The sequence below is a fragment of the Mycteria americana genome, chromosome 1 (genome assembly GCF_035582795.1).
Source record: "Mycteria americana isolate JAX WOST 10 ecotype Jacksonville Zoo and Gardens chromosome 1, USCA_MyAme_1.0, whole genome shotgun sequence".
Lineage (NCBI taxonomy): Eukaryota > Metazoa > Chordata > Aves > Ciconiiformes > Ciconiidae > Mycteria > Mycteria americana.
Window position 1 is genome coordinate 83,160,267 of NC_134365.1, and position 26,887 is coordinate 83,187,153.

Consider the following 26,887-nt stretch of genomic DNA (forward strand, 5'->3'; position numbering starts at 1 on the left):
AGAGGATCAGTCTGCATATTTCTCGGAACTTTGAGGAAATACTACATTGATGACTTCACACTGAAAACTGTTTTCCAGAAGAAACCCTTTTTCTTAACTTTTGTTGAAATGTGTTTATAACACAGAGTTTAAATGCAAGATTCCATATCACTGTAAATGCTTCGTGGCCTTTGGGATGTAGTTGGGACACTGTCAGAATAGGAAGAGATGTAGATAAGCACTGTTTATGTGGCAGTGTTACACTCTTCTATGCTCTGCAATAGGAGCTCTGAGTCTTCTGCACAGGCCAGTGCAGTGGGTGGTAATGCCCCAGGATGCAAAAGACAATTCAGTAGTCTAAAACCACAGAAGGTGCATGGCAATAAAATGCGGCGCGTGAGGCCTCCCTTGTAGCCTTGCAGCCTTGCCGCTGATTGGAAGGTGTTTATTTTTCCTAAGTATTTCTGTCCCTGTTCCCAGAGCTTAGCTAAATGACCTAGTTTATGAATAATCTTAGTTACAGGATCTTGTCCACTTTCTGTGACAATACCAGAAGTTCAGAAAATCTTCAGCTTGGTATGGGGACTTTGAGCAAGTCTCTGAGGGGAAATAGAGCATCCCAAATTACCCTATTTGACTCATTACTCTTTCCAGAGGTCCTCTCAGTGGCCTCATATCCAGTCATCTTGGGGATCCTTTCTCTAGTTCTAGAAATAACACAGGTAGGGTCAGCTCAGGTCTGTGCTCACCTAGTGGTATTTATGTACCCATACTATTCTTGCTCTCTCCCGTGTGTAAAAACTGCTATAAACGAAGCCTCATCCCTTGCTATATGCGAATGCCAGAGGTTTTTTTAACCCAATGCATTAGAGGGCTGGTTTTTTGCATGCCCCTCACTTAGTTCACTCTGTGGAATTCAAGTATGTTGAATTTACTTCCATGCAGATTGTGCATGCTTTAAAACATTCATCTGTTCACTGCCTGTGAGGATGACCCGAGTATAAATTACCACCATGTCTATTCTCTCCAGATTCATTTTCTTGCAGTAACTCATTGCTCTCCAAGGATGTGTTTAATATCACTTTTTTCTTTGCTGAGCATTATTGCTGTTTCAAATTATTTTTCTAGTTATATCAGCTTTAATTTGTCCTACTTGAATCTCATTCTATTTCTGACTTTTCAACAGCCCAGTATTTAATGAAGTCTCTGTCCTCTTCACTATTCACAACCTCTCCTAATTTAGTATAATCTGCAAATTCAATTGACATGACTTTCACAGTCACTGCTATGTTAAATATAAGACAAACAGTATACTAATCTCTGACCAGATACTACATCACAGTTTCATGTATAGATTGCCACTACTTCCAACATTTTTCTGGTATGGGACTACCGAAATTTATTTTGTTGATATACCTACTCCATTTTTGTTAACGATAGGAAAAAATCAGACAAGCATTTTCAAGAGAATGAAATGTGAAACATTGAGTCCCACTGTTTCCAATTTTGCCAACTTGTTTTATATCAAATCCGACTGGGGCATTTAAGGCAACTTTCAATAGATCTACATTTTACTGCCAACTACCATCACAATTATTTCTTAAAGAAAAAAAAAAGGTGAATGATCTGGGATGCTGGTGGGAAGGAGTACCCTGGAGATCTTTGTGCATTTTCTATACAGTTTTAGCACATGTATACAGTTTTAGCACTTATATACAACTTGAATAAATATTACCTAATTCAGCCTAGTGTATGGGTAGTAATGATTTCCCTGTTTGGAAATCAGAAAGGATTTGGAATTAGAGCAGGAACTTTTGCTCTCCATCTTATATTTAGATCTGGGAGATCTAAAAAACTTTGTATTAAGTTGTTGTTGGCTTAGTGGAAAGCAGTTAAGATGTGCTTGTCAGTCAGCTTTGATCTAATATCTCAACCCCCTTGTGTTGGAAAAAGAAAAAAAAACACCAAAAAATCAAGTGACCAGGCATTGTGATTTGGCGGTTTGAAACTCCAGCTTTGGGAGCACTGGGAAGTATTGTACTTCATGAGAAGTGACTGCCAATTTTCTAAAGTAAAAAAGGTATATAATTTACAAAAGTAAATTTATTGTTAAATTTACATTTTGGAAAAATGAAAATTGATACAAACACCGATGGTTGTAATTCCCTGAAATCACAACTCCCAAAAGTCTAAAGATAATGCTAATAGTACCATAATGTATGTCTCTCATTACTCTTCCAACTCCATTAATCTCTGATTTCTGTCTTTGCCTTCCAGTGTTTCATTGACATCTCTTTCTTACTATTCTATACTCTTCGATTCTTGTATCAGGTTTTGGGGCGAGTGTGTGTGTGTGTGTGAAGATACGGGGGTGTTGGTTATGGATATCTACTCAATATAGACTTTCTCCATAATCAGCCAAAAGAAATATTCTTCCTAGACACGGGCTCAGACCAAGAGCCAGGTTGGACTCTCTGACTCTTCCCTCTGGAAGTGCCTTTTTCTGCACTGACTGCAGAGGAAGCCAGTAACAATTACTCCCGCCATACTGAGACGAGGCTTTGTGAGTACCTTCTTCCCTTATTCTGCTTCTGTCCATGTAACACATCTGGTGTCTCTGTTTCCCTCCTCCCAGTCCTTGTTTATTTTGTGTGCTCATGGTATGGTGATGCATATCTCATATTGGTTAAAGAGATAATGCAGGAATGGTACACCAATAAATTTCACTGTCTGGCTTGAAACAGTCAGGTAGAATGGCTCAGCGGGAGAAAGCGCCTGGGCAGGACTCCTGTACCTCTGAAATGTGTCCCTTTTGGAGCAGACGTGGAGACAGCTAAAGCCTGTTTTGCTCTTGTACCCCTCTCCGTCCTTCCAGTCTTCCATTTGTTGATTGCTTACCCAGAACTCTTCTCCACATGTCATCCATATATTATTGCCAAAAGTTTGCCTTTGTAGACTGTGTTCTGCAATCGAGTGTCAATTTTTATAGCATATTCAAATGTTAGAATACAAAATTAATTAACATTTTACAGCTGGTAATAAATGCTCTGGAGTCAGGGAAAGAATCTAGCATAGCCACATCCCCTTTTAATTCTTTCCCTGCTTCTCAAACATTTCATTGCCAACTTAAAAATGTTACTAAAATTTACGCCACTTCACTCTCCTCTGCTGTTGGTGTGATCATTCACAGTTTGTGTAAGCTAAATTTGAAATTGCAAACAAAGGAAACCGATAATGTGTTGCATGCCTTTTTGTCCCACTTTGTGTGTGGATAAGTGACTTCACATGGTGTAAGACAATGGAGAATCTGATTTTAAGTGTGCAATGCCAAAGCCTTGGGGTGAGATTCTGCTTCATTGGAGTCACTGGGACTTCTGCGATTGATTTCACAGGAGCAAGAATTTCAACCTAGATTCTTCAAGCTAGGACACTGGCCCAGATTTGGACCAGACAAACTTCAGAGAAACATAGAAAGGACATCTTTCCTCAGAGTCTAGCACTAAATACATCTCATCCAGAACTGAAATCATATGCTCAGTTAAATTTTTTAATCGTGTTCCCATCACATTAAGGGAACTAATATATGTAGTTTAGAGAAGTAACAAGACTATTAAATGTTGCTAAGAGACTCCCACATAAAGAATTGTAATTCAAGTTTTGAAAATTGCAAAATTGCCAACTGGCTTAGTTCCATTGGGCTCAAGTTGCTTATATTAAAGTGTATAATGGCGACTAAATGAGTGATTTTACAAATAAATTTCAGGTAAACTGTTATCTGTCTGAGGCAAATAGACTTGAAGTTATAAAAGATAACATAATTTTGGACCTTTTTGTATTCTAGGGAGAGATACTGCAAGTAGTTGGGTATATGATTTTGTAACGGGCACCTTTTAAAAGGACTTACACAGAAAAGATAGTCCTATACTTAAAATAATTTACAGAAAGAAACTTTTAAAAGCACTGCCAATATTAAAATGGTACTGAATTATGGGAACTAGTAAGAAGTCATTTATTTGCTGAAAAATTACACTGGATACATTGTTTTAAAACGTGCTGCATTTATTATTCCATTAGCTTCTCCATCAGATGTTCACAGTTTACATCAGAAAGTGTGAAACCAGGTTGACTAGCAGAGTAATGGTGCAGTGGATTTCAGGGTACAAAGTGGTTGCAAATCCAGTTAACTGCAGGACAATGTAAGGTAGTGAGTATTGCTGACAATTGATTTTTTTCTAAAGCCAGTCTTTGAAACTCCCCTTGTTCTCCCTTTGTTTAGTGTGCCCGATAGGTCCATGCCTAGTCAATATCAAAGCATATTGAATTGATCTAATGACACAAATTAAAGTAGGGACATGTCTGGCTCAGAATCTGTCTTTCTTATGCATGACTATATTTATATAAGCATATTTTAAAGCCTTGTGTGGCATTCATTACCTTCTTTAAGAAAGTTCAGGAGTTACACTAAAAAAAAAAATTGAGCAGGTGACAGGATGTCACTTCATGCCGTGAACTTAATTTGTGGCATTCCACTACCATCTTCCCTACTATGACAGACCTGTGTACCACTATCAGTCAGTTGCTTTGGAAATCCCACCAGATGTCTAAGTGTATTTGTACATCTGGCCCTTTGCCTTCTCAGGATCAAACTCATTATGATTTATTAATCATCTACAAAGAGCACTGATAAACAATGAATATTTATGACTACAGATGTAACCCTATTGTTTGTGTAAATTATAGTGTTTTTCTGGTAATGTTCTGAATGGCTTCAAGTTTACATAAATAATTCATACTTGTAAAGCCATATGTTAAACTGTCATTGTAAAAAAAGAAGTGCTGCCAGTTTTCACTTGAACCATATGTAAATATCACGAAGTTGATTTTATACAGTGATATAAAGACTAAGCACCTTAATGCCATTTACCCAATAATGATTGCAATATGCTACAATGCACTAGGTGCATTAAGATGAATATCAAAGGCAAAATAAGTCTTAAATACAGCAGAGAAAGGAACCATTTTTAGTTCTGAATAAACTACAGTGTATTAAATTAACCAAGTCTATCTTTACAAATTTAAATTACAATGGTAGGAGACCTCCAGCCTTTTGTCATTATTTCTAATTGAATGAAGCAGCTTGAAATATTTCCCTGAAACTACTGCAAGGAGCATTAATTTTTTATCTTTGAAAAGAAGGTAGAATTTTCAGTAATTGTCATATGTGTATGTGATTTTGAGATCTTCTGACCCTACTTGTCTACACACCCTACAGCTAATAGTTATCTCCTGATATGGTCTAGGTACATGCTGTTGCTGCAGAGGGAAAATCAGTAAGAAATCTAGTTGGTATGTTGCAGCTTACCCTTATTCCAGCAGTACTGGCATGGTTGGGCAAATGGCCACATTCACCATGCCTTGGAGAACTTTGATAATAGATTTCATCTATGCACTGTAGCTCATATCTCAGTTCTAACTTAATAATCAGAGCTAGTTTTTATCAAGGTATTCACTCCATGCATGTGATCTACATATACGTACACATACACATTTAAGTGTATGTGTATATATATGTTAAGTGGTATATATATACACATATACACACATATATACATACATATACTTTGAAAAAGTTCAGAATATAGTGTTAAGACTGATAAGGACTAGAAAGTACTTGGATTAGTGGATCCTTTCCTCTATTCTGCCAGCGCCTCTGTTGTCAGAGAAGAGGCTGGTGTCTTCTTTTCCACCAGGCTTCCTTGTGCTCCATGACTGGAAGTGTGACCCTCACCTAACACAGTAACCATCACATCATATGTGTGGTCCTGTGGAAGGGATATGCATGTGCCTATCTTGAGGCACAGGGACTTGGCTACTCACACATGCTTTCATAAGCCTTGTTATGTGAAAGGCCAAGTGAGTGGCCTATGTCAGGGCTGTAGCCCGTGCAAGATTTGTTTCCAACCACATTGCAGGGGAAGAAACACAGCTGTGGGCTTGACTGATTGTTCCCGTTCTGACTGAGTGGTCTAAGCTAGCAAAAAAGCCAAGAGGTGGCCTGATCACAGTCTGTAAGAACCTGCAGCCAAAACCAAAAATCTGCCAGTAGATGGTCTTAACTGACAAAGCTACAGCTAAATGCCAAGACTGGAAGATGCAGATAGGCAAATTCAGCCTGGAAATAAGCCATACATTTTCAGTAGCTAGGATAATTAGCACTTGGAATTACCTAATCAGGCTTGTGACCAACTGTTCATCACAGAAATGCTCAAGCTGTGATTAGAGGTTTCTCTAAAAAGAATGTTAGTTAAAACACATTTATTAGCTTTATAGAAAAAATCACCTCACGGAGGTTCTGTGGTTACAAAGGAGACCAAGACTGGATGGTTAACAATAACCTTGCTTAGCCTTAAATTCCATTAATTTCCATGATCCTAGTACTGAGCCTTGCACACACTTCTCATAGCTGTCTATTTCTCATTGCTTCCGCAAATGATTTAGAGTGTGTCCATTAAGCTCCGCAGAAAGCTATCGGAGTGTCTGTGCTATTCTGCATGTTTCAAAGACAGCAAAAAGTTTTTAATTAAAGCTTTTGCAGTCCTTCAGCTGGCTCCAAATGAGTCTTGGCAGTTTGTTTTCCATGTGCAAGCCTGAAACAGAACATTGCTCAGAAAACAGAACCATCTTTACTGTTAAAAGGCCCTTACTGCTTTCTGAGTGAGAATAGAAAATGTTGTTCTCTCTTTTAATGGGTCTTAAACCAAAAGTTCTTTCAGCTTCTGTGGGAGTGTGAAGGTGGAACTCCTAGGGACAGATTCAGACTGGGATAGACACAGGCATTGACAGATGCCCGGGGTGGCAGCGGTTTTGTCTTTGCTCTTAGAAGTTTGAGGGCCAGTGGTCCCTAATACAGGCTGGAACAGTCCCAAGAACTTGTCCAAAGAGTTTCTTAGCTGTAATTACCACTGTGGGCCACTGCAAAATCTCAGAAGTGCTGGTGTGCCTTGATTGTCCCTCCTTTTGTGTCACCACCCTGGAATCAACTGTCTTCCAAAACTCCCTGTGCTGCAGGCTTTTTCAGGCTCTTAACTTCTTTTAACCTCCAAATAGCTCTGAAGTATCCTTTTCTCCTTGCCTTTATCTTATTTCACGCCCAAAGTAAAATTATAGGGACTCTTTATTTCAGAAGAAGCTCATTTCATTCCTTATCTTGAGCCTGCAATACACATGCAATATTTTGGGTGTTACGCAAATACAGAAGAGCTGTATTTGATACCACAGTTCTTATTTCTAGATGCTCATTTGGATAGCACAGCTTTTACACAAATTAAAGCTTTTGTTTCTGCCAAGAAAAGTGCAGTTATAAAAATGATATTTACTTGTTTGCTGCTTCCTGGGCATACTTAGAGATGAACTTCTGGATTTTGTCATCGGAAATACAGTTTTGCAGCTTTTTGCTGTTGCTAGCTGTGCAAGACCTTAAGAAGCCATGAGAGAGGGGTCCTGGATTCTGTTCTTCCCTGAGCATCTTTTACTAAGTTCCAGTCAATTATAGCAGCTCTGTGCAAGTCCAGTGAAGTCATTGGGGTTGCCCAGGTGCAACCGCACTGAAGAGCCTGAATTTCAGAACTGGAGTTACAAAGCAGGATGCAGAAGAGAGAAAGTATGTTGCTTTACTCCCCAAGTGCAGGTTGAGCTGGCATGGCTGGTGGTTAGAAACACCTGCTTTGAGGAGGTGTTCTCTTGTGGGAAAATATAAATAAATAACTGAAATACTTGTGATCTGAGCAAACTGGCTGTGGTTTAATTCACAGAGAAACATAGAACCGTTTTCACAAAGCTGCTTGGTGCTGTCCAAGTGCAGTATATTTCCAGTTTTCCACAGCTGAGGCCCACCTGAGGATGCAGAGCTGCACATGTTGGATCTTTGCCATGTTAGGTAACTCAGAAGAAAATAAACCATCCAGCAAAACTAGATGGTGCTTAATTTTTTTTTTCTTTTCTGATTTTTTTTTTATTTTATTTTTGATTTTCTAATAAGAAAGAATTGTATTCCTGCATGGAACACATTCAACACCACATTAAACATTAAAACAGGAATGCATCAGTACACCCAGAACAACTATTTTTTCCTCCAATACAATTACAAATACATCACTGTATTTAAAGAAACTGAAAGAAAGATTTTAAAATATATCTTTTAGTTTGTCTTGTTCACCACAAAAATACAATCTCTGTCATAAGATTTTCTGTCTGCATGTAAATATTTCCCTGAAATACAGTTTCTCTTGGGGAATATTCCACAGTGTAACATATCTGTCATTGAGATTGTTCTTCAGATGATCAGTTTCATCTTGTTAGGTCAATAAATACATACACCTCTTGGACTGCTCCAGATAGATTCCCTGCCTGCTTGGCTGAGTTTTCATCAACCTTCAGGAAAGCTTTCCTACCCCGTCTAAAATCTAGGCAATGTTCTGTAGTGCACGTTATTGATTAGAATGGGGTACGTCCCATATCCTGTGAGTAAGCTATGAATGAATTCAACTAACTTAGAATAAACCACACTTGCTGCAGTGTGCAAGTGTAATATTTTGATCGCAGACAAGGTGTTCTTGATACCTCACAGTACAGTCTTTTAGCGGCTAGATGGCACTATTGCCAGAGAGTAGAATCAGGTGCGACAGAAAATACCAGGCGAATTTTCAGATTTGGTTTTCTTAGCAAGAGCCGTAACAGAAAGTATCTTTCAGCTGCTTACTATACTGATTTACGTTTCAGAATTTGGTTTGTACCATGTATGTAACTCAGTAGTATTTTCATCCAGCTTTTTCTTTCTTCTCATAATGGCATAGCAACTCAGGCATGTTGTTCAGATCTCCCTTTGGCTAAGTGCTACAGAGAATGTCAAACTCATGGCAGAATCACCTAAGGTTAAAGGAAGCATATGCATGAAAGAGAAAGCTGACTAGATGGCATGCTGGTCTTCTCTTCCTTCCTTTATCCACTTGTCTCCCATGCACACCGTCTCCTCTCTCCTCTTCCTGATTTCCCCTTTTGTGTCATTCATTGCAAGAAGAGACTGGGGAAGCACTGCCGAAGCGTCTGTCACTCCACTGAGCTCTGTTCAACGTGCATTGCCTTGTTCAGTGTTCAAAAGCAAATGTGATTTTTCCTTATGCCATTGCACCAACACCATAGATGTACTGGGTGCTGGTGCCCAGGCACTGGCAGCGGTGGCTGCAGGGGTGGCTTCTGTGAGGAGAGGCCAGGGCCACTCCAACAGACCTGCTGCAGGACACAGCTGAGCCCCTCAGCCAAGATGGTGGCACCTCTGGGAAAGTGTGTGTAAGAAAGGGTAAAATGCTGCCTGGCAGCGAGGAGAGAGGGGAAAAAGTATGAGAAACAGCCCTGCGAGCACCAAGGTGAGAGCAGGAGGAGGGGAGGAGGTACTCAAGGTGCCCAAACCAAGATTCCCCTGCAGCCCCTGGAGAGACCATGGTGGAGCAGGTATTTCCCTGCAGCCTGTGGAGAGGGTCACCATGGAGCAGATAGATACCCACACTGCACGCTGGGGAGGACCCCGTGCCAGAGCAGGTGGGTATTTCCTGAAGGAACTGCAGCCCCTGGAGAGCCCACAGTGGAGCAGGTTTATCCTGAAGGACTGCAGCCCATGGAAGGACCCACGCTGGAGCAGGGGAACAGTGTAAGGAGGAAGGAGTGGCAGGGAGGAGCTGTTATGGACTGACCCCATAATCCACCATTTCCCATCCTCCTGCACCACTTGGGGAGGGAAGTAGAGGAGTCAGGAATGAAGGACTGAACTTGGCCCTGTGAAGAAGTTGGGAGGGAGGTGAAGTGGAAAGAGTTTTTAGTTTTGTTTTTATTTCTCACCATCCAAATCTATTTTAAATAGTGATAAATTAAATTAATTTTCCCCAAGTCAAGTCTGGTTTGCCCATGATAGCCATTGGTAAGATATCTTCCTGTCTTTACCTCAACTCACAAGTTTTTCATCTTAATTTCTCCCCCCATCCTGTTGAGGTCGGAGAGTGAGAGAGTGGCTGGGTAGACATCTGGCAGCCAGCCAAGGTCAGCCCACCACAAGAAAAAGGACTATTTTTGTCCTTTTCAGCAAGGTAATTTTTTTGGAGGCAGTCCGTATATCATTTCGTTATTCCCAGTAATAAATTGAAATTTTAAGAATCAGTTGTGCTTCTAAATCTTTATTCCAGGAATTTATTTTATTGAACTCATCAGGCATAAAGTGTTTTTGAAAAGCAATAATTTATGTAAAACAAGTATTCAGGTGCTAAGCCTAGGGCTTCCAAAATGACTGGTGATGCTAGATGCCTCTGTGTTCTTAACACACATGCTGAGATTAAAGAGGACAAACACTGTAATAACTGTAGTCTTTAAGTCTCCTGAAGTTGGGACCCTTAAACGGATTAATCCTAATGTTTCTTAATGCCTAAAAATGTAGGCTTAGGCACACCTTAGCTTCTGATATTCATCTCTAAAAGTACATGTCAATCATTGCTCAATTTTCCTAGTTTTTCTTCTTCTTTCCTGTGACTATCCAGTTCTGTTTTACTAAAAAAAAAGGTAGGACAAACAGGGCAAATAGCTATTTTTTAATTTCAAATAGTTTTTCATAATGGACAACTGTTTCTTAAGGTATTCCCTGATTTCTCAGTTTTGTAAGTTGCTGAGGTGTTATCAGGAGTCTTCCAGCATGTGATTTTTTTCTTGACTTGGAAAGCCAGTAGATCATGTCAGAATCCTGGCTGATTTTTCAAAATACAGTAAATATTTTACATCACCAGAAATATTGAACAAAAAACCCCCAAACATGAAAAACATTAGTCACTTTGCCACTCAGGATTTGGCAAGCATGATTCATGATATGTGAAAGTTTGATCTTGATATTATGATTTCTTATTTTCCAAAATTCTGACTGCTAGGGAGATTTTTTTAAGTAATTTTCTTGGTCATTGTTGCCTCTTCCTGGCCCTTTTGTATAAATCACGGTTTTCTCTTTCTACCTCAGTGTAGCTATAAAAGATTTTCTTCTTTCCTTTAACTGCTTTGGCTAGCTTTAACTCATTCTGCTGTTTTGCTTCTTTAGTGTTTTTCCCCTAGTGAAATTGTTAGACATGGTGTCCTTCAGGCCTTCTTGGAGTACAATCACTTAGACCTTCTTTATGTCCTGTATAATTGCTGAGTGGTAAAAGCCAAAATGAAATGAAATGCATCTGTGCTTTCACATAAATGCTTTTTAAAGTAGCCTTCCAGCTAAATGATGGACTCCATTTATGTACTGTATGGAGTATTTATGTACTGCATACATTGGGCCAAATTATTCGTGCTTCTGCTTGGGTTTCCTATGGCCCAGTCCTGCCAGCATTCTCCCAAAGGAGACATGCTTAACTTGTCTGTTTAAACAGCTGAGCTGAGAACAGGGGATGCTGATCCCACAGTGTTTGAGGCACCACCACAATGGCAACGGATGTGTAGACAGGATCATGTCTTCGATCTAATTCCACATCTCAGTAAACTCCATGAGAAAATTCACGGCTGCATTTCTGCACTTGGAGTAAATACTGTATTCCTAGTGCTACTTTGGGAAAGCCTTTTACAAAAGCATAATACTCCCAGATTTTTATTTTATCTGAGGACAATTGTGCCTTAGAAATGGTTTATTTGAAACCTTTGACCTGAATCCTAATCTGATTTAAATTCATTTAAATTAAGAGTAACTCTGGGTTAACTCCAATGTAAGTGAAGTACTAGTCCATGGGATAGCAACGGTGGTTCACAGAAATGCAAACAGCAGCTGGCTCTGTGTCTTTAATTGATTTGATTATATAGTTTTAGTTTAACTTAAACAAAGTAATGATCTTATTATTATTTTAAGAAACCTATTTTGAGCAGAGGGAATCGTATTTCTTATATATATCCACTTTCAAATATCTTCTTTAGATGTACACGTTGCTAGAGATGGAGTTAGGTTTGTGTGGGGAGAGTAAAAGCATACTAGATTTCACTGATCACAGTTGCTTTAAATTATGCAATGAAGAGAGAGATGCTGTTTGCACATGGAGAAAACAAGGTTGGCAGCAGAGATCACAGAAGCGGCTTGCCTTTGTAGTTTCTCTCTTCTATAGACCAAATACCAGGAGAAGGATTGGGGTGTCTTTGCAAGAACTATCTTAGGGGCCACATTTCACTAAGGTAACCATTAGACAAAAAATCTGGGTTCAATGGTAGTAAGCATTCTTTTCATTATTTCTGTTTCAAGCACTATTCTTCTGAAGTTTTACAAGAAGCAATTCAAAATAAATGGTTGAATCTTGCTTTGCCTAAATGTAAATTAAGGTGAACCTCAGGGCTTTCTCCTGATATTATGAAATTTAGTAAGAGCTGAATAAATTTTTTCAAATATTAAAATCATAGTTACATATGATATTTTCTGATTGTTGCAGACATTTTCTATATGTCTTATTTAGCCTCTTACCCTCTTTTCTCTCAAATTCAAGTCTGCTTTAAAATATCAGTGTTCTAAGTCTTATAATCATCTCCAAAATTGCAATAGGAGTAGGGGAATTGAGAACGTTTTTCAATAACAGATCTTACTAACCCTAATATTTGCTATTGTACAGTTCTGTAATGTCTGTTATTTTATCTTTGTGTTTTGTCACAGGATGAAAAGGAGAAGCTGACATGGAGTGACCGTATGCCTGGATATGCAGCAAACTTTGGATTGATTTTATTTATGGTAATATAATCTGCATTTCTGCACATTTAATAGGTGTGAGAAACTTTGCAATGAGTATGTTGAGTGGAATCCTGAATTAGTGTTCTCAAAGATGCTAAAAATCTGAAGAAAGCTAGGGTTATAACTTACAGTTTGTGAGAAATATGTGTCCTACTAGGAAGACTCACAGACCTCAATGCCTACCTCCAGATTTATTGTCTTTTTCAAAAGGCTGCTTATGAGAAGGCTGTTGGCTGGATGACTTGCTGTAATGACAGCAGCTCATTACTAGATGCTGTCTCTCCCACAGGGTTTCTGCTCCATCCTTCATTATCTGATGAAGGGAAGCGCACTGTGTATTTGCTTGTGTGTACAGTACTGCCCTATGCTCTGTCAGAATGACATTCAGAAGTGTTGACCCTACTGAATAGATGACATACAGGTGAAATAAGTCTGTTGCTGAGAAGTATGTGTCCAACACACATTCAGGGATGGACTATACTGTAGTCGAGGAAGACCATGGTATACAGTCCTCACTTGAGAACAAGAATAAGGTGTGCAGGTCAGCCAAATGTAAAGTGTGGACACCACTGTCCTAGCGAAATTTCCAACAGACCATAAACACATCATCAAGCTGCTAGAGTTTGTAAACAGCAACAGGAAATCCTGGCTGATAAACCTTAAATTACATTGTCAAGGATCCCATTATCCGTCTGGTTACAGAAATTACTGAATGAAAGCATGTATTCACATCTAGAGCCAGTATAAAATGGCAATGAAATATGCTGGTTTACATCACAGGAGCATCTGGCATGGGAAATTTACTTAGGGACTAAGTTATTTTAAAATACCTAAATGTATTTCTAATCTACTGGAATTTGCATATACTGCATTAGATGTCCTGTGAAGATTTAATTTCTTTTTCTGACAATCAAAAAAATTTTATATTCGCATTGAAGTCAAATTAATGTCTGCATTTTTATAAATATAAGTATATATATTTATGAAGATATGTGTATTGTATATTAAGTATATTTTCTGTATATATTAGGTATGTAATTCATATATGTATGTATATACTTAGAACATTTTGAGTGAGTTTATCGTCCTGAGGCCATACCAAGCATTTGCTTTTTAAACAGAACCTCTAACTGGCATCAGTTGGGACTTTGCTTAAAGCAGAGTATACTGAGTATGACTAAGCATATAGCTCCGATTTAGGTTTTACAAGTCATTCTTTTGCAGCCAAGGTGCTTGCTTACATGTGCTCTTGACTTTAATCACGTTTAAATCTCTCCTAAGCATGAGCTTAAAGTGCTTTCCTGAGTCATAGCCTATGTATTACACTCCCTGCTTACTGTAACATCTCAGAGAGATTCATAAAGGTAGAATGTAGAGCTCCAATTCTTCAACTTCTGTTAGTGACTACTGGACCTATGCTGGGTTTCACCATTTGGAGAAGTGGCCACAATGATTTTTTTAGAATATATTGAGCATTAGTAAGATGTAAGCACCTACAGAAGACAACTTACAAACCATGCATGAAATTCAAGTCAGGTCTTGATGAAGGAGAGCCAGGTCTGCTTTCCCACGTGGAGATTACAATCTACTCTTTACTATATGTAATGTTTCTTTTTTTTCTACTAGATTAGTTAAACAGGAATTGGAAACACTAGACTAAAGTTTGCTGTCGGCCTATGCAATAGAATTGCACTGAGGAAACTGGTCTCATCTACCTCCATTATTATTATTCACACAGACTAATTTTTTTAGCTGTAAGCATGACATACATAATAGGTGATGAAATCTTGAACTTATATGTACGTGTGCACATATACAGCACACAGACATAGAAGATTCAGGCACAGATACACACATACACATGTTACAATTTCTAGTGGTGCAGAAGTGATTGTTGAATTCTTAATACTACCTTTTCCAGGCCCAAAGGTGCACAAACCCATAGGTATTTTCTATGAAGATGTCTACATTGCTATATAATGATGCTGCTGTGTTCTGTCCCTCCTTCCCCCAGCTTTACATGCCATACTTTCCCTTGAAGCTGCTAACAATTTTCTTATTGTAAAATCTTTTATCTTTATTTTATTTGCATACTTCTTTTGTGTACTTCACTTTTGTGTATCCTCTTTCAAGAACTGTGTTGTATTTTTTTCTTTCTGGCTTTTCTTCTGTCTTTATTAAGCTAGGTATACTGTTTGTTTCTTTAAAAGTGTGGGTTGAAAAAAAATGTTGGATTTGGTTGGGTTTGCCCCATTGGTCTTGGCGTTTTACACCACCAAATAATTCCAAGGATTATTTCACCCATTTATGGATGCTTTAAAATCTGGTCACAGCTCTTTTGTTGTACACAAAACCTCACTCGACTGCAGAGGAGACAGAAGATCCAACCTTGATTTAAGCAATGTCTTTTGCAGGGATTTTTAGAACAGAAGTTCACAAGTCTTATTTTTCTCCAGTAAGACCAGTGGTAGCAGGAGGTCTAGGCTCAGCTGGGCATATACAAATTTGCCTTGTGTGTGATTAGTAACAACATATGTCACAGTTTAGAAAGTACATGTTGCAGCAAAAATTTCCGAGTATGTGATGAAAACATTGGTAGTTGCTGGAGGAGAGCAAGATGGCATGGAGCAATGCCACCACTGGAGCCCTTCCTTGGGTTCATTGTGTTTGGCTCAATCAGAGGAAGGAAAAAAACCAATTAGTGTCATGGCACAAGAGTTCAGTCTGTTCCTTCTTTTGGACTCTATTACCCTATTCTTACTCACATGGCATAATACTTTACTCTGGAATAGTCCCACTGGGGAGCCAAAGAACTATTTGGACATTAAATTGTTATCCTACTTGGATGAAGGTATCAGTCTAGCCCATGGGGTTTTATAGCTTCCTTCTCAGATCTAGTATGCTTTCCTGTTTGTCTTCATTCATACCAGGCTCAGTAGGTGACCTTTTCTGCAGCCAATTTTCACATCTGTTTCTAAGCAATTCAGTCCTTGACAGGCTAGTTTAGACATTCAGTGAAGAAACTGTCCCCCATACTAGGGGATAGAACTGGCCAGATGAAAAGTTGACAATGACAGCAAAACCCAAACTAAGCACCTGAATGAAAGGTGACCATCTAATCTGGAATTTGGGCAAAAAAGGTATTGTAAGGAATGGGAGAAATGCTGTGAAGATACAGGAACCAATCCCTCTCAGTGACTCCATCACTCTGGGGAGTGAGAACTATGCTCTCAGTTACTGTGCAGTCCTGCAAGCCCTCCTCAATTTTCTGTTGTTGCTGGATGCACAGATAATGAAGATCCTAAAGGAGTGTTTTTCCATCTGTGTCTAAGCAGATGTTTAAAAACAGCTGGGCAACTGAGGAGTTTCTGAAGCCCTGGTGCTTTTGCAAAACCAATATCTTTGTTCTTTAAACAAATACAACATATTTTTCAGATAACTTTGTATGTTTTGCTATGGCACTACATGAATTGAAAAGCCACAGTAGTGCAAGCCTCTGATAGTAACTCATCCTCCAGTAATCTTCCTCATTGCTATGGATCCCTTAAATCCTTTGGTCAGATTTAAGATTTTGCTATTCAACTTCCATGACCTGAAATTTCCTCTTTCTCTGTTTAGCAATTACTGTCCTTGATGACTCTTCTTCTGTACCGTTAAGATATCATTTCTAAGTGGAAGCTTGTGATGGAGATAGGTGTCTATGGGGGCCCAGAGAACTCATCGTCTCCAGAATGATACATACAAGGTTACTTTGCTGGTTTTCCTTTTCCACCATCATAGTAAAAATTTCAAAGAAATCCACAGGGGAAAGAAACAGAAAAAGAGTATTTGGAAGGTCATTAAAAGGAAGGAATCTGTGACCCAAACTAAGAAAATGAAAAGAGCTTAAGGTGACTGTAGAGGTGGAAGGTGAATTACATTACTGCCAGGTGGTGTTTTTTTGTTTTCTTTCTTTTTTGGGGATATTACTGTCTACTGTAGGGATCGCTTCTGCAATGGGCAAGTTAGGTAAAAGTTCTGATCTTTGTGTTCCTGTACCACTTCTGTCACAGCAAGAGCTGAGCAGATAGTTCAACATGAATCAGATTTTTGTCTGCATGTTTGGTAGTTAAGTAAAAAAAAAAGATAAAAGTAGGCAGAAATATTAGAACTGATTTCTCAACACAATAAAAACTACAGAAGGAAAGGAAATGATATTTTGTGCCATTTGAAATGTTTTCATTCAAAGTGTTTTACATTTAGACTTTTTTCTTTAGAACGGTTTTTGAAAGAAAAATATTAGCATGAAGCAAAAACTCATCATTCACCTATATTTCATTTAAAATTAATGAAACATTTCTTTAAAAAGTCAAAATTAGATATTTTACTAGATCTGACATTTTATTACTCTTTTCTCACAAAATGTATTTGTGAATTTCATCTGATATCTCCAGGAGTTTCTCCAAATCATTATTTTTTAGTATGTTTACTAGTTCTCCATTAAAACTAAATGTGCCCAGTTTTCATCTTCAACCTTTAATATAGCTCTGATTCTTGTTCTGGTTCTTTTGCAATAGTACTTTTTCATAAGACAACCTTCCTCTGTATACAGGAATTCAATAAACTATTGCTGGGTCATTAAAATGAACAGTTAAATTTCCTTAAACCTGCATTGTGAATCTGGGCCCCTAGGCCCATTGAAATAATTGCAGTAGTCTAATCTTTCACGTTTAGGTAGTCTCTTTCATCTGAGGATCTCAAGATGTTTTACCTAAAATAATGAATGTACATTGGAATTCTTGCCAAAGGCAAAAATAAAAGAGAAAAATGTACCCTCTCCCCCTTTCCTGCCTTGGCTATGAAAATTTGCTGGGTTTTTACTGTTATTTTATTGATTTTATTTTTGTTGTTGTGGGGTGGGGTTTTTTTGAAACCAGAATACCACAGCCCTGTGAAATTCAAATTCTTCTTGTGGGAACTAGACCTTAAGTAGCAGGGCTGACTTTCCTCATCTCATGGGTCAAAGCCAGCCCATGAAGGACGCCAGGATACCAACTGATTTCTGGGGCAGAAATGTAAAATGAAGCCCTCATAACCCTGTTTAGGTCAGGGGTTACCCTTAAAAGAATAGTAACAAGGGAAACTTTTTTTTTTTATTTGTGGCAAGAGTTGAGCAAGCACAACTGGAGAGTAAGGTGACACTTCTGCTGTGCAGAGGTGAAGCTGTTTCAGCCAGTAAAGCCTATTTACTTGACGGCATATACATATATGCCCTTCAGTCCAAGCCATCTGAACCTATTGCCAGTTAAAGACCTTGCTTAGTACCTGCATTTGAACTTGAACTACCTGAGTTTCACCAGTACTGCATGAATAATGTGTGGAGCTTTAATCAGAGAGAACATACACATCTTCAGAAATTGTTGTGCCAGTTCAGAATTCTGCATCCATTTTCTTCATTATGTCCCTGTTGGAGAGTTTTGAATCCTCACATTTCAATTTGATTATCCCTGTATTATTGTTGCTCTAAGAAATAACCACACAATGCCAATTCATGGAACAAACCCAATATATCCATCAAAGCTTCTGTTTAAATACTAGTATCAAACTTGAACTAATCTATCTGTACATTTCTTTGCAGATTATGTTGACGTTTTCAGCAGTGTTTGGTGTGATTGTATACCGAATCACAACAGCAGCAGCTTTGTCATTCAGCACAAATGAGACAACCAGGTCAAATGTTCGAGTGACTGTGACCGCAACTGCTGTCATCATTAACCTCGTTGTGATACTTATACTTGATGAAATTTATGGAGCTGTTGCCAAATGGCTGACAGAAATTGGTAAAACTATCTCACCACATTCCTCATTAGTACATTACATGTATTGACACGAGAGTATGCAAGGAGGTTCTAGTAGGACTGTTTCCCACTGAAGAGTGCCAGTGAAAATATTCAGACCTATGGGGTAAGATGCTCAGACATGCCTCTGTGAACTAGGGGTCTAAGCCGCAACATGCAGTGTGCCACTAATAGGACTAATTAGCCTGGCCATAATGTCATGTTAATGCAGCTGTGCTATTTACAGGATCTCAGCTGGTATTTCTGCATTGCACTGGCTCTGTGCCAAGATCCACTTATCTAGAGCTGGTTGAGAATTTTTGACTTGGTATGTATTTTGATATATATCTTTACCTCTAGGAGCTTGGTTTACTGGAAGTCATTGGGTTGTTTCAAAGATGTTGCTGGCTCTGGCAAAGCTACACTGGCAAATGATTACCATGTTATTTTGCTGATGTGATTTTTACCAGGTCCTTACCACTCAAAGGATTTTTTTTGCCATTACGGGGGCATGTCTGGGCTGGACTTTTTAATAATAATATCTATTTCAGTTAGGGTTGGATTTTTTTTTTTAATGTCATTGTATTGTTACAAGCCTGGCAATGTATTTAAGTCTTTTAAAGGCAAGTCATTCTTTTGACTACTATAGGGGTTTAGGCTAGAGTTTTGTTTTATTATATACATTAGGCCAAAGATGTTTACTAATAGGGGTTTAGGCCAGGGTTTTGTTTTGTTATATAAATTAGGCCAAAGATGTTTACTGATAGGGGCCTAACATAAGATTGTTATAGCTGTCATTGTTTCCCACATTTTTATACATCATGTCTAATTCTAGATGCTTTGAAGTCTAGGAACATAAAGTCGATTACTCAAAACACTGAAAATCCATCAGCAACCACAGTTGCCTTTAACTGTAGCAAGTGGTCTACCTGTCAATTTTGGGCATCTAAACTTAGGCATCCAAATTAGAAACTTTTTGACAATTGGAACCTGACTCAGTCATTTGAAATTGCAGATTCCCTCCCTGTAAAACGTACAGTGATGTGAAACTGGCTGGAACTAGCAGACTTCAGGTTAAAACCTTAGGAAATCTTAAGACTTATATTTCTTACTCTCACTTTCTAAAGACACTTTCAAAGTCACAAGTGAAAACACCTCTTTTAGTCCTATTTTTTGAAGAACACCATAAACTAAAGTTTTGTAGCTGTCATAATAGAGGTCCAATCCTGAATTTTTGAAATATGGTCCTGTGGTTTTACCAGTAAGGATAGCCGGATAATTTAGATTAAATTCCTAAAGTATTTGAAAGAAATGAAGACAAAACAGTTCATTTTCACAAAGTGCCACCATATTTATTTCTGTTTTGCATCAGGCTTTGGGCAGAATGTAGCAGGGTTACACAAATGAACTCTGTTCTAGTGGCATAAGGAAGCTCAGGCTTACTGTCCAGGCCAAAATTAAACCCAGATTTTCAGCTTTCATATAACTGACAAGCTGCTAACTGCACGTGACCTGATCAATTCTGTCTGTGGCACCTGCCCAGGTAAGAAAGGGCACAGCTGTTAAGGCATGACACTGCTGTGTGGAAAGAGTAGGAAGAGATGAAGGTGAGGCTTCTCCTGTCTGGCAGTTTCTAGGCAAAAGTTGGGAAGTGCAGACCACAGCCATTGCCTCTCTGAGGGAAGCACAGAAGGAAAATGTCTCCTTTTGAAACGTGCACCACTCTGAATTGTGAAAGAAACAAGAATTTCTTACTTGCTGATTATTGTGTCCCTGTCACTTTGCATTTAATTCTAATCCTGCTGTCTTTATTTAGGCAGCATTCCTAATTAACCATCAGATGTTTTGTTAAGAAAGATCCAGTCTGAGTAATCGCTAGTGCTACAAATCACATGAGTTAGAAAGCTAATTCAGGCAGCTTTCTCCAGTGCTAGGCTCAGATGCCAAATGTAATCAAAATGTTAAAAAAAATTACAATTCATTCATGCTGATAAATGCTCCTAACCTTGTGAACTTTCATTTTGCTGAGCAGAACAAAACATACTCAATTCTGTTTTCACACTGCAGTTAATCGACAAGCTGAGGAACAGACTTGCTGGGCTGGAGGAACAGCTCTTGAGAGCATAAGTTTCTATTCCAACCCCAAGTACACTTGAATCTTTGTTCAAGTGAAAAATTACATCTGTAAGCACAAGAATAGTACCACTGATAGCAATCACATTCGTCATAGGATCAAAGTAATGGATCTGCCTCAGTACCTGCTGAATCAGTGCTTGGGGGGGGAAGTAGTAGTTTTGTGGTAATCAATACAGAGAGCTCGTACAGGATGCGCTAGGACTCCACGCACTTCTTGTGGACCCAGCAAAGTGGGGCACTGGTGCCCCCTTATCACAGGTCAGATCAGCAAAAGTGCAGATGATATCCTGGTATTCTCAGGTTGAATAGGTCATCTTCAGTAATCAGGTGGTGTCAGACTTGGTTTGCAGCTCATTTGCTCACTTGTAACTTCACTCAGGTCAAGGAAGAACCAGTCAAATGGGGACAAAAGCAAAACTACTTTTGTCCATGCCTTATAAAGGCAGCTAAGGCCTGTGCCACAGATAGCTCACTCTCTACCTGGAAAGTTTCAGCTGCCCAATTTTGGTGTAACATGCTGCACAACCAACCATATATTATAAGTGTGTCATTTTGGGAGGGAAATTTTTCTCTCTTACTAATGCATCTATTCTGGCTGGATGCATTTCTTGCGTAGCAGACTCCACTAGCTAGAGGACAAATTCTACGCATGCCTCTATTGGTATGGTATAGTATATCTGAGTGTGTGGAGGGAGCGAAGTGCTGAGTGAGTCTCTGGAACCATATATGGTGTGCAAATTTTCATCCTGAGGCTGAGCTCATCTTTGTGGGAGTTCTCCATAAGGCAAAGGCTAGGATTTTTCTCCCTCAAATTAAAAGCTGCACCGCTGTTATTCGATATTCCTGTTGCCCTGAGCTGTTGTCCTAAGGATCTATCCAGCATATGGGGTCATCTACAAATTGTTAAAATCCTTTGAAGGTTTAATTAAGCTTTTCTACACATATAGGTGAATGATGGCTTAGGGCTCATCAGATTGTGTGTTGACCTTTTATGAAAATATGGCTGCAAGTATCAGAAATAAATCTGGCCAGTGGGGACTCATTACAGTTTTGCTATTCCTTTAGTGCTCAAATAAACACCATGCTTCTTTTTAAAGAAAAAAAACCCAAAGCAAATAAAACACCCAAACTGTGCCCCAAAACAAAACTGTACAAGTACAGCAGTATTTTTAATGAAGTCCTTAAAGCCAGAGCTCTGGATCTACCTTATTATTTCACACTTCCGTTGTGCTCCAGAAATTCATCCCTCCATGCTCTCACATTAGTTAACAGCTCAGGATGAGCATGGCAATACAAGAGTTTAACCCATATAGAATCTTTAAAAGAGGATTCTGCTGTCAATTTGAAAAGCCTCTGTCTTATACTTATGTGTTCTGTTGCTAGAAAATTTCCATTTAAATTGGAAATAAATCTGGGAACAGAGTAATGAATGCTTAAAATGTTTAAGACACATTTTTACAAGATATAAAGAAATCTAGAAATGTAGAATATATATAGTGAATAGAGAAGTATTAGCAAAAATGTGCATTTATTTTGCATGGCAATTGACAATTCACTTAATGCCTTATTCAGAAAGGTACTTAGTGTTGTGTTTAGCATTAAGCACATTAACAATCTCATTATAGAAAAAAAGGCTTGTTCACGGAAAGTTAAGAAGGCTTTTAAGGTGTTTTTCCTGGATGAAAGTCTTTGTACTTTGCTTTCATCATTCATGAATTGAGAATATTAATGCATTGTTATTTCAGTTGTGTAACAGATATGCTTATGTATGTTAATATACATATGCTTGTATACATTAAAGCCGCTTATACTGCTTTAGCTTTATGCAATTGAATATCAAGATCCAATTATTTTTTTCTTCAAGCTTCAGATAGCTAGTAGGAGAACCATGTAAATATACAATAATTATTTCTATCTATTATTATTATTTATAAATATTATGTTAGTAAAATATATTTAATGATAATATATATTTAATAATAGATGTCAGAGTAAATGACAGAAGAGGTCTGTGCTAAGATTTCACAGATGTGGCCGGAAGCAGAGGAAAGTGATGTGGTCTGCCCAGGTCTCTCAGCAGGGCAATGAAAGAGACTGGAAAAGTGAGGTATTGTCAGGTTTTCGTGGTTTAACCGCAGCCGGCAACTAAGCACCACACAGCTGCTTGCTCCCTCTCCTGCAGTGGGATGGGGGAGAGAATCGAAAGAGTAAAAGTGAGAAAACTCATGGTCTGAGATAAAGAGAGTTTAATAAGTAAAGCAAAAGCCGTGCACGCAGGCAAAGCAAAACAAGAAATTCATTCTCTGCTTCCCATCAGCAGGCAGGTGTTCAGCCATCTCCGGGAAAGCAGGGCTCCATCATGCTTAATGGTTACTTGGGAAGACAAACACCATCACTCCGAACTTTTCTCCCTTCCTTCTTCTTCCCCCAGCTTTATATGCTGAGCATGACGTTATATGGTATGGAATAGCCCTCTGGTCAGCTGGGGTCAGCTGTCCCAGCTGTGTCCCCTCCCAGCTTCTTGTGCATCCCCAACCTACTCGCTGGTGGGGTGGAGTGAGAAGCAGAACAGGCCTTGACTCTGTGTAAGCACTGCTCAGCGATAACTGAAACATCCCTGTGTTATCAACACTGTTTCCAGCACAAATCCAAAACATAGCCCCATATAGCTACAATAAAGAAAATTAACTCTATCCCAGCCAAAACCAGCACACAGGTCCAGGCCAGGTGTCAGGATCTGTTGGATTTTTTGCACCAGTGTATTGGATAGACAGCCAAGAGCAACTTGGGATAAGCTGTCAGAGGCCTATCAGAGAATCAAGTTCATTATGTTGTCATTATTAATGTTTCTATCAAAAATCTTCAATTTCCATCTAGAAATTTGGAAGGACTCTCTGGAAATCAGGAGTCAGTGACGGGGCTAGTGTTCATTAGTACAAATTAAAAGTATAAAAGAAAAAACATTGTGAGCCTAAAGTTTGCAGTTTGGTTTTGTATTTGGGGATATCTGGGATGTTTACATATTTACTAATTGATTTCTCTGGTTTGCTTCCCCCCCTGGCCCCAGAGGTACCAAAAACAGAGAAAACCTTTGAGGAGAGACTGATTTTGAAGGCATTTCTACTGAAGTTTGTGAATTCTTATGCATCAATTTTTTATGTTGCCTTTTTTAAAGGAAGGTAGGATAAATGTCCTTTACATATAGATATTTATGTATATAGATTTTTATGTGTATATATATAAGTCTATATTAGTGGATCTGTGTTTAAAAGTGGGCACAAAGGGCTACCTAAGTCTGGGACTGGCCACCTCCACCAGCTATGAAAAAATATGGGTTGTGTAAAGCTTGCTTTTGAATGGGAGGGCATGATGTTGAGTACTGTCCTGTCTCTCTCCTAAGTAGAGCATTGTTCTGAAATGCAACCATTTTAGTTTTCTTTCTAAAATAAGGATAATCCACACCTCAGAAAATAATTCCTTTTAGTTAAAAAAGGGTGTTGCATTTATGAGTGAATGATAATGCTTACAGGTCTTCACTTTCCACATTTTAGCAAATTTTTCTTGAAGCATCATTTAGCAAAGAAAGATTTTCCTGTTTCATTTAAAATTATGGAACTACTTTCTCTGTTACTTTCTCAATGTTTTACACTATTTGCCCGTATCAAGTTAAATTAAGAAATAGTTATAGTCAAATGGAAGTTGCATGTTTTGGCAAATGAACTGATTGACCAAAAAGCTAATTCAGCTGTCCTGCTAAATAAGTGTGACTTCCTATGGGATCATTGTCTTTTGGGACCCAGTTATCCACAGTATAACACATGCTTTTGAATGGGAAGCTTAAAATGATTGTTTGCTCAAACTTTGGCAAAAATGTTTAAAACATCGTCTGGATTCTGTTTCATACCATTTTTCTGTTCCTTTTGGGGGCTGTAAAGTTTGTTAATCTATACTCTTCACTAATCCTATTCAGCATCATTGATTTAAGACTTAATGATACATTTCACCAGCAGCTGTAAATATTGTAAGACATTATCACCAATTTCTTTCTTTTTTAACCATTTTTTTTGTGTTGTATGGTTATAATAAAGTCAATCTCACTGTTTCTCCCCGTGTAGTCAGAAAAGCCTTGACTGTGTATAGATGTATAAATAACTCCATACAGGGCATTACTCAGATGCAAGAGAATGTGAATTAGGGTTTGTGTTCCCAGTTTTGTTTGTGATCTCTAATCAAGAGAGGGAGATTATTATTATTTTTTAGCACAGAAAAATATTTTATTAAAAGTATTTCATCAAGATGTAGTAGAAAAACATTTGTAGAGGCCTGCTACTTTGAAATAATTTTAAATAATCGAAGTTGAATAGGTGTCTAGTCTTTTAAAATTCATGTTGAAGTAGCTAGTTCTGAGATATTTCAGCTAATATGAATGAACAGCTATGTTGTTAAAGTTAACTTTTTTCCTATTTTTATATTATTTCATATATTGTTATTGCTTTCAGATTTGTTGGCCGTCCTGGTCATTACGTATATGTGTTTGGTGGTTATCGAATGGAAGAGGTAAGTACATATGAAATTCAAACAAAAAAATCCTTAACAAAAAGAGATACATGTACAGTGTATTTCAGTGGAGTCTAGGCAATAAGGGAAAAATAGAAAACGTTAAAACAAGATGTTAAATCTTCAACAAAAATAGACAAACCCTAAATTTTCCATCTGAAGCACCTGTATGTTCTTTCTTTCTGCAGTTTTTGAGTACTTCATGGTCTTTCTTAGGTGAAGCTTCACCATTTCTATGTTTTACAACTGGGCATTAAGATACAAACATTACATGATTTGACTGAGGCCCTTGGGAAACCTGTGGCAGAGACAGAACCTCAATCTCGGTTCTCATTCCATAGACAACTAGAAGCCTAGCAATTTTAATAGGCTAAAAAGCTATAGCCATTTTGTGCTAAACCTGTAAACATTTTTTTTTTTCAAAATTCCTTTTAACTGCTGTGAGTATTCCCTTGACAATCAATAGACATACTCAAGGTTTTACAATAAATCTTACGCATAAGTCTTCAAGACTGAAGACTTTCTTCCCCCTTGGGAGACATCAGGTTGGAAGAGTATTGGTGATACTGCATTATGTTTATTACATTGATTATATAGTAAATATTTTAAAAGGAAATATAGTACCCCCAGGGCACAGTAAGTTATTTCAGAGCTCTGCAGATTTTCCATAATCCAGTTTTATGAGTGGAGATGAAATACCTTGTTAAGCATAGAATTGCAATGATTGATGAGCTCCGTGCTCCTGCACAAATTGGTGGCAGGGACAACGGGCACATATAGACATTGGTAGCTCTCCTAAGTGGGTACTTTTAAATTAATTCTCTTACTCCCTTCACACTCTACGGTTTTGTTTAATTACAGTGTGCTCCAGGAGGCTGTTTGATGGAACTCTGTATTCAGCTGAGCATCATTATGCTTGGAAAACAACTGATTCAAAACAATCTGTTTGAAATTGGAATCCCGTATGTATCCCAGCCTTCTCCATTACCATGCGTTATTCCTATGACACTGTAAATTAAAGGCTTGATCCTTATTCAACTGAATGGGACTTTTGCCACTGCCTTTAGTGGGTTCTAATTGAATGTGATGATAAATCACATTTTTGATTGTGATGAAATGATCTGGCAGTATTTTATGTTGAATAATTGGTTATATCTGCAGTAAATGGCTTAAAGAAAGTGACTGAATATATTAAATAATTGATCTAAATTAATTTTAGAAACCTGGGAAAACAGGCAAGGTATGATAGATCTCTTGGGAAGTTTTAGGGAGGCTTTCAGGGTAGGAGTACTGAATACAAATTAGTATAAAGTGGAGGATAGATGGCGTGGAGAAAAGCAATAGCTCATAAAAGATGTTAAAATGTATTACTTGATCTATGACTGTTTTACGGGTTTACAGATGAAGTCCACACATTTCTAAGGTGCCTGTATGTCAGTATGATGCAGGAGCTAGAGTATGGGAGAGATGCTGACATGCTGCTCAGTGGCTGTCTGCCACAGGATGCTTAGTGCACAGTGTCCTCTGCTCCAAATACAGCAAGAAATCTGTCTTGGTCTGTCTCTAGTGTCAAGGGGATCTTCAGGCACTGAGAAGCCACTGAAAATGTCCTGCTCCTGCCTCT

At 38.3% G+C, this 26,887-nt stretch overlaps 1 protein-coding gene across 1 annotated transcript in view; it reads left to right on the top strand.

Annotated features, from left to right (window-relative positions):
- Positions 1–26,887, top strand: part of ANO2 (anoctamin 2) — a 194,372-nt gene that overhangs the window by 134,737 nt on the left and 32,748 nt on the right. Inside the window, exons 15-19 of the mRNA XM_075491534.1 lie at positions 12,680–12,754; positions 18,372–18,573; positions 23,774–23,885; positions 25,206–25,263; positions 26,125–26,225. Of these exons, the coding sequence (XP_075347649.1) occupies positions 12,680–12,754; positions 18,372–18,573; positions 23,774–23,885; positions 25,206–25,263; positions 26,125–26,225 (548 nt within the window). The remainder of the gene's footprint in view (positions 1–12,679; positions 12,755–18,371; positions 18,574–23,773; positions 23,886–25,205; positions 25,264–26,124; positions 26,226–26,887) is intronic.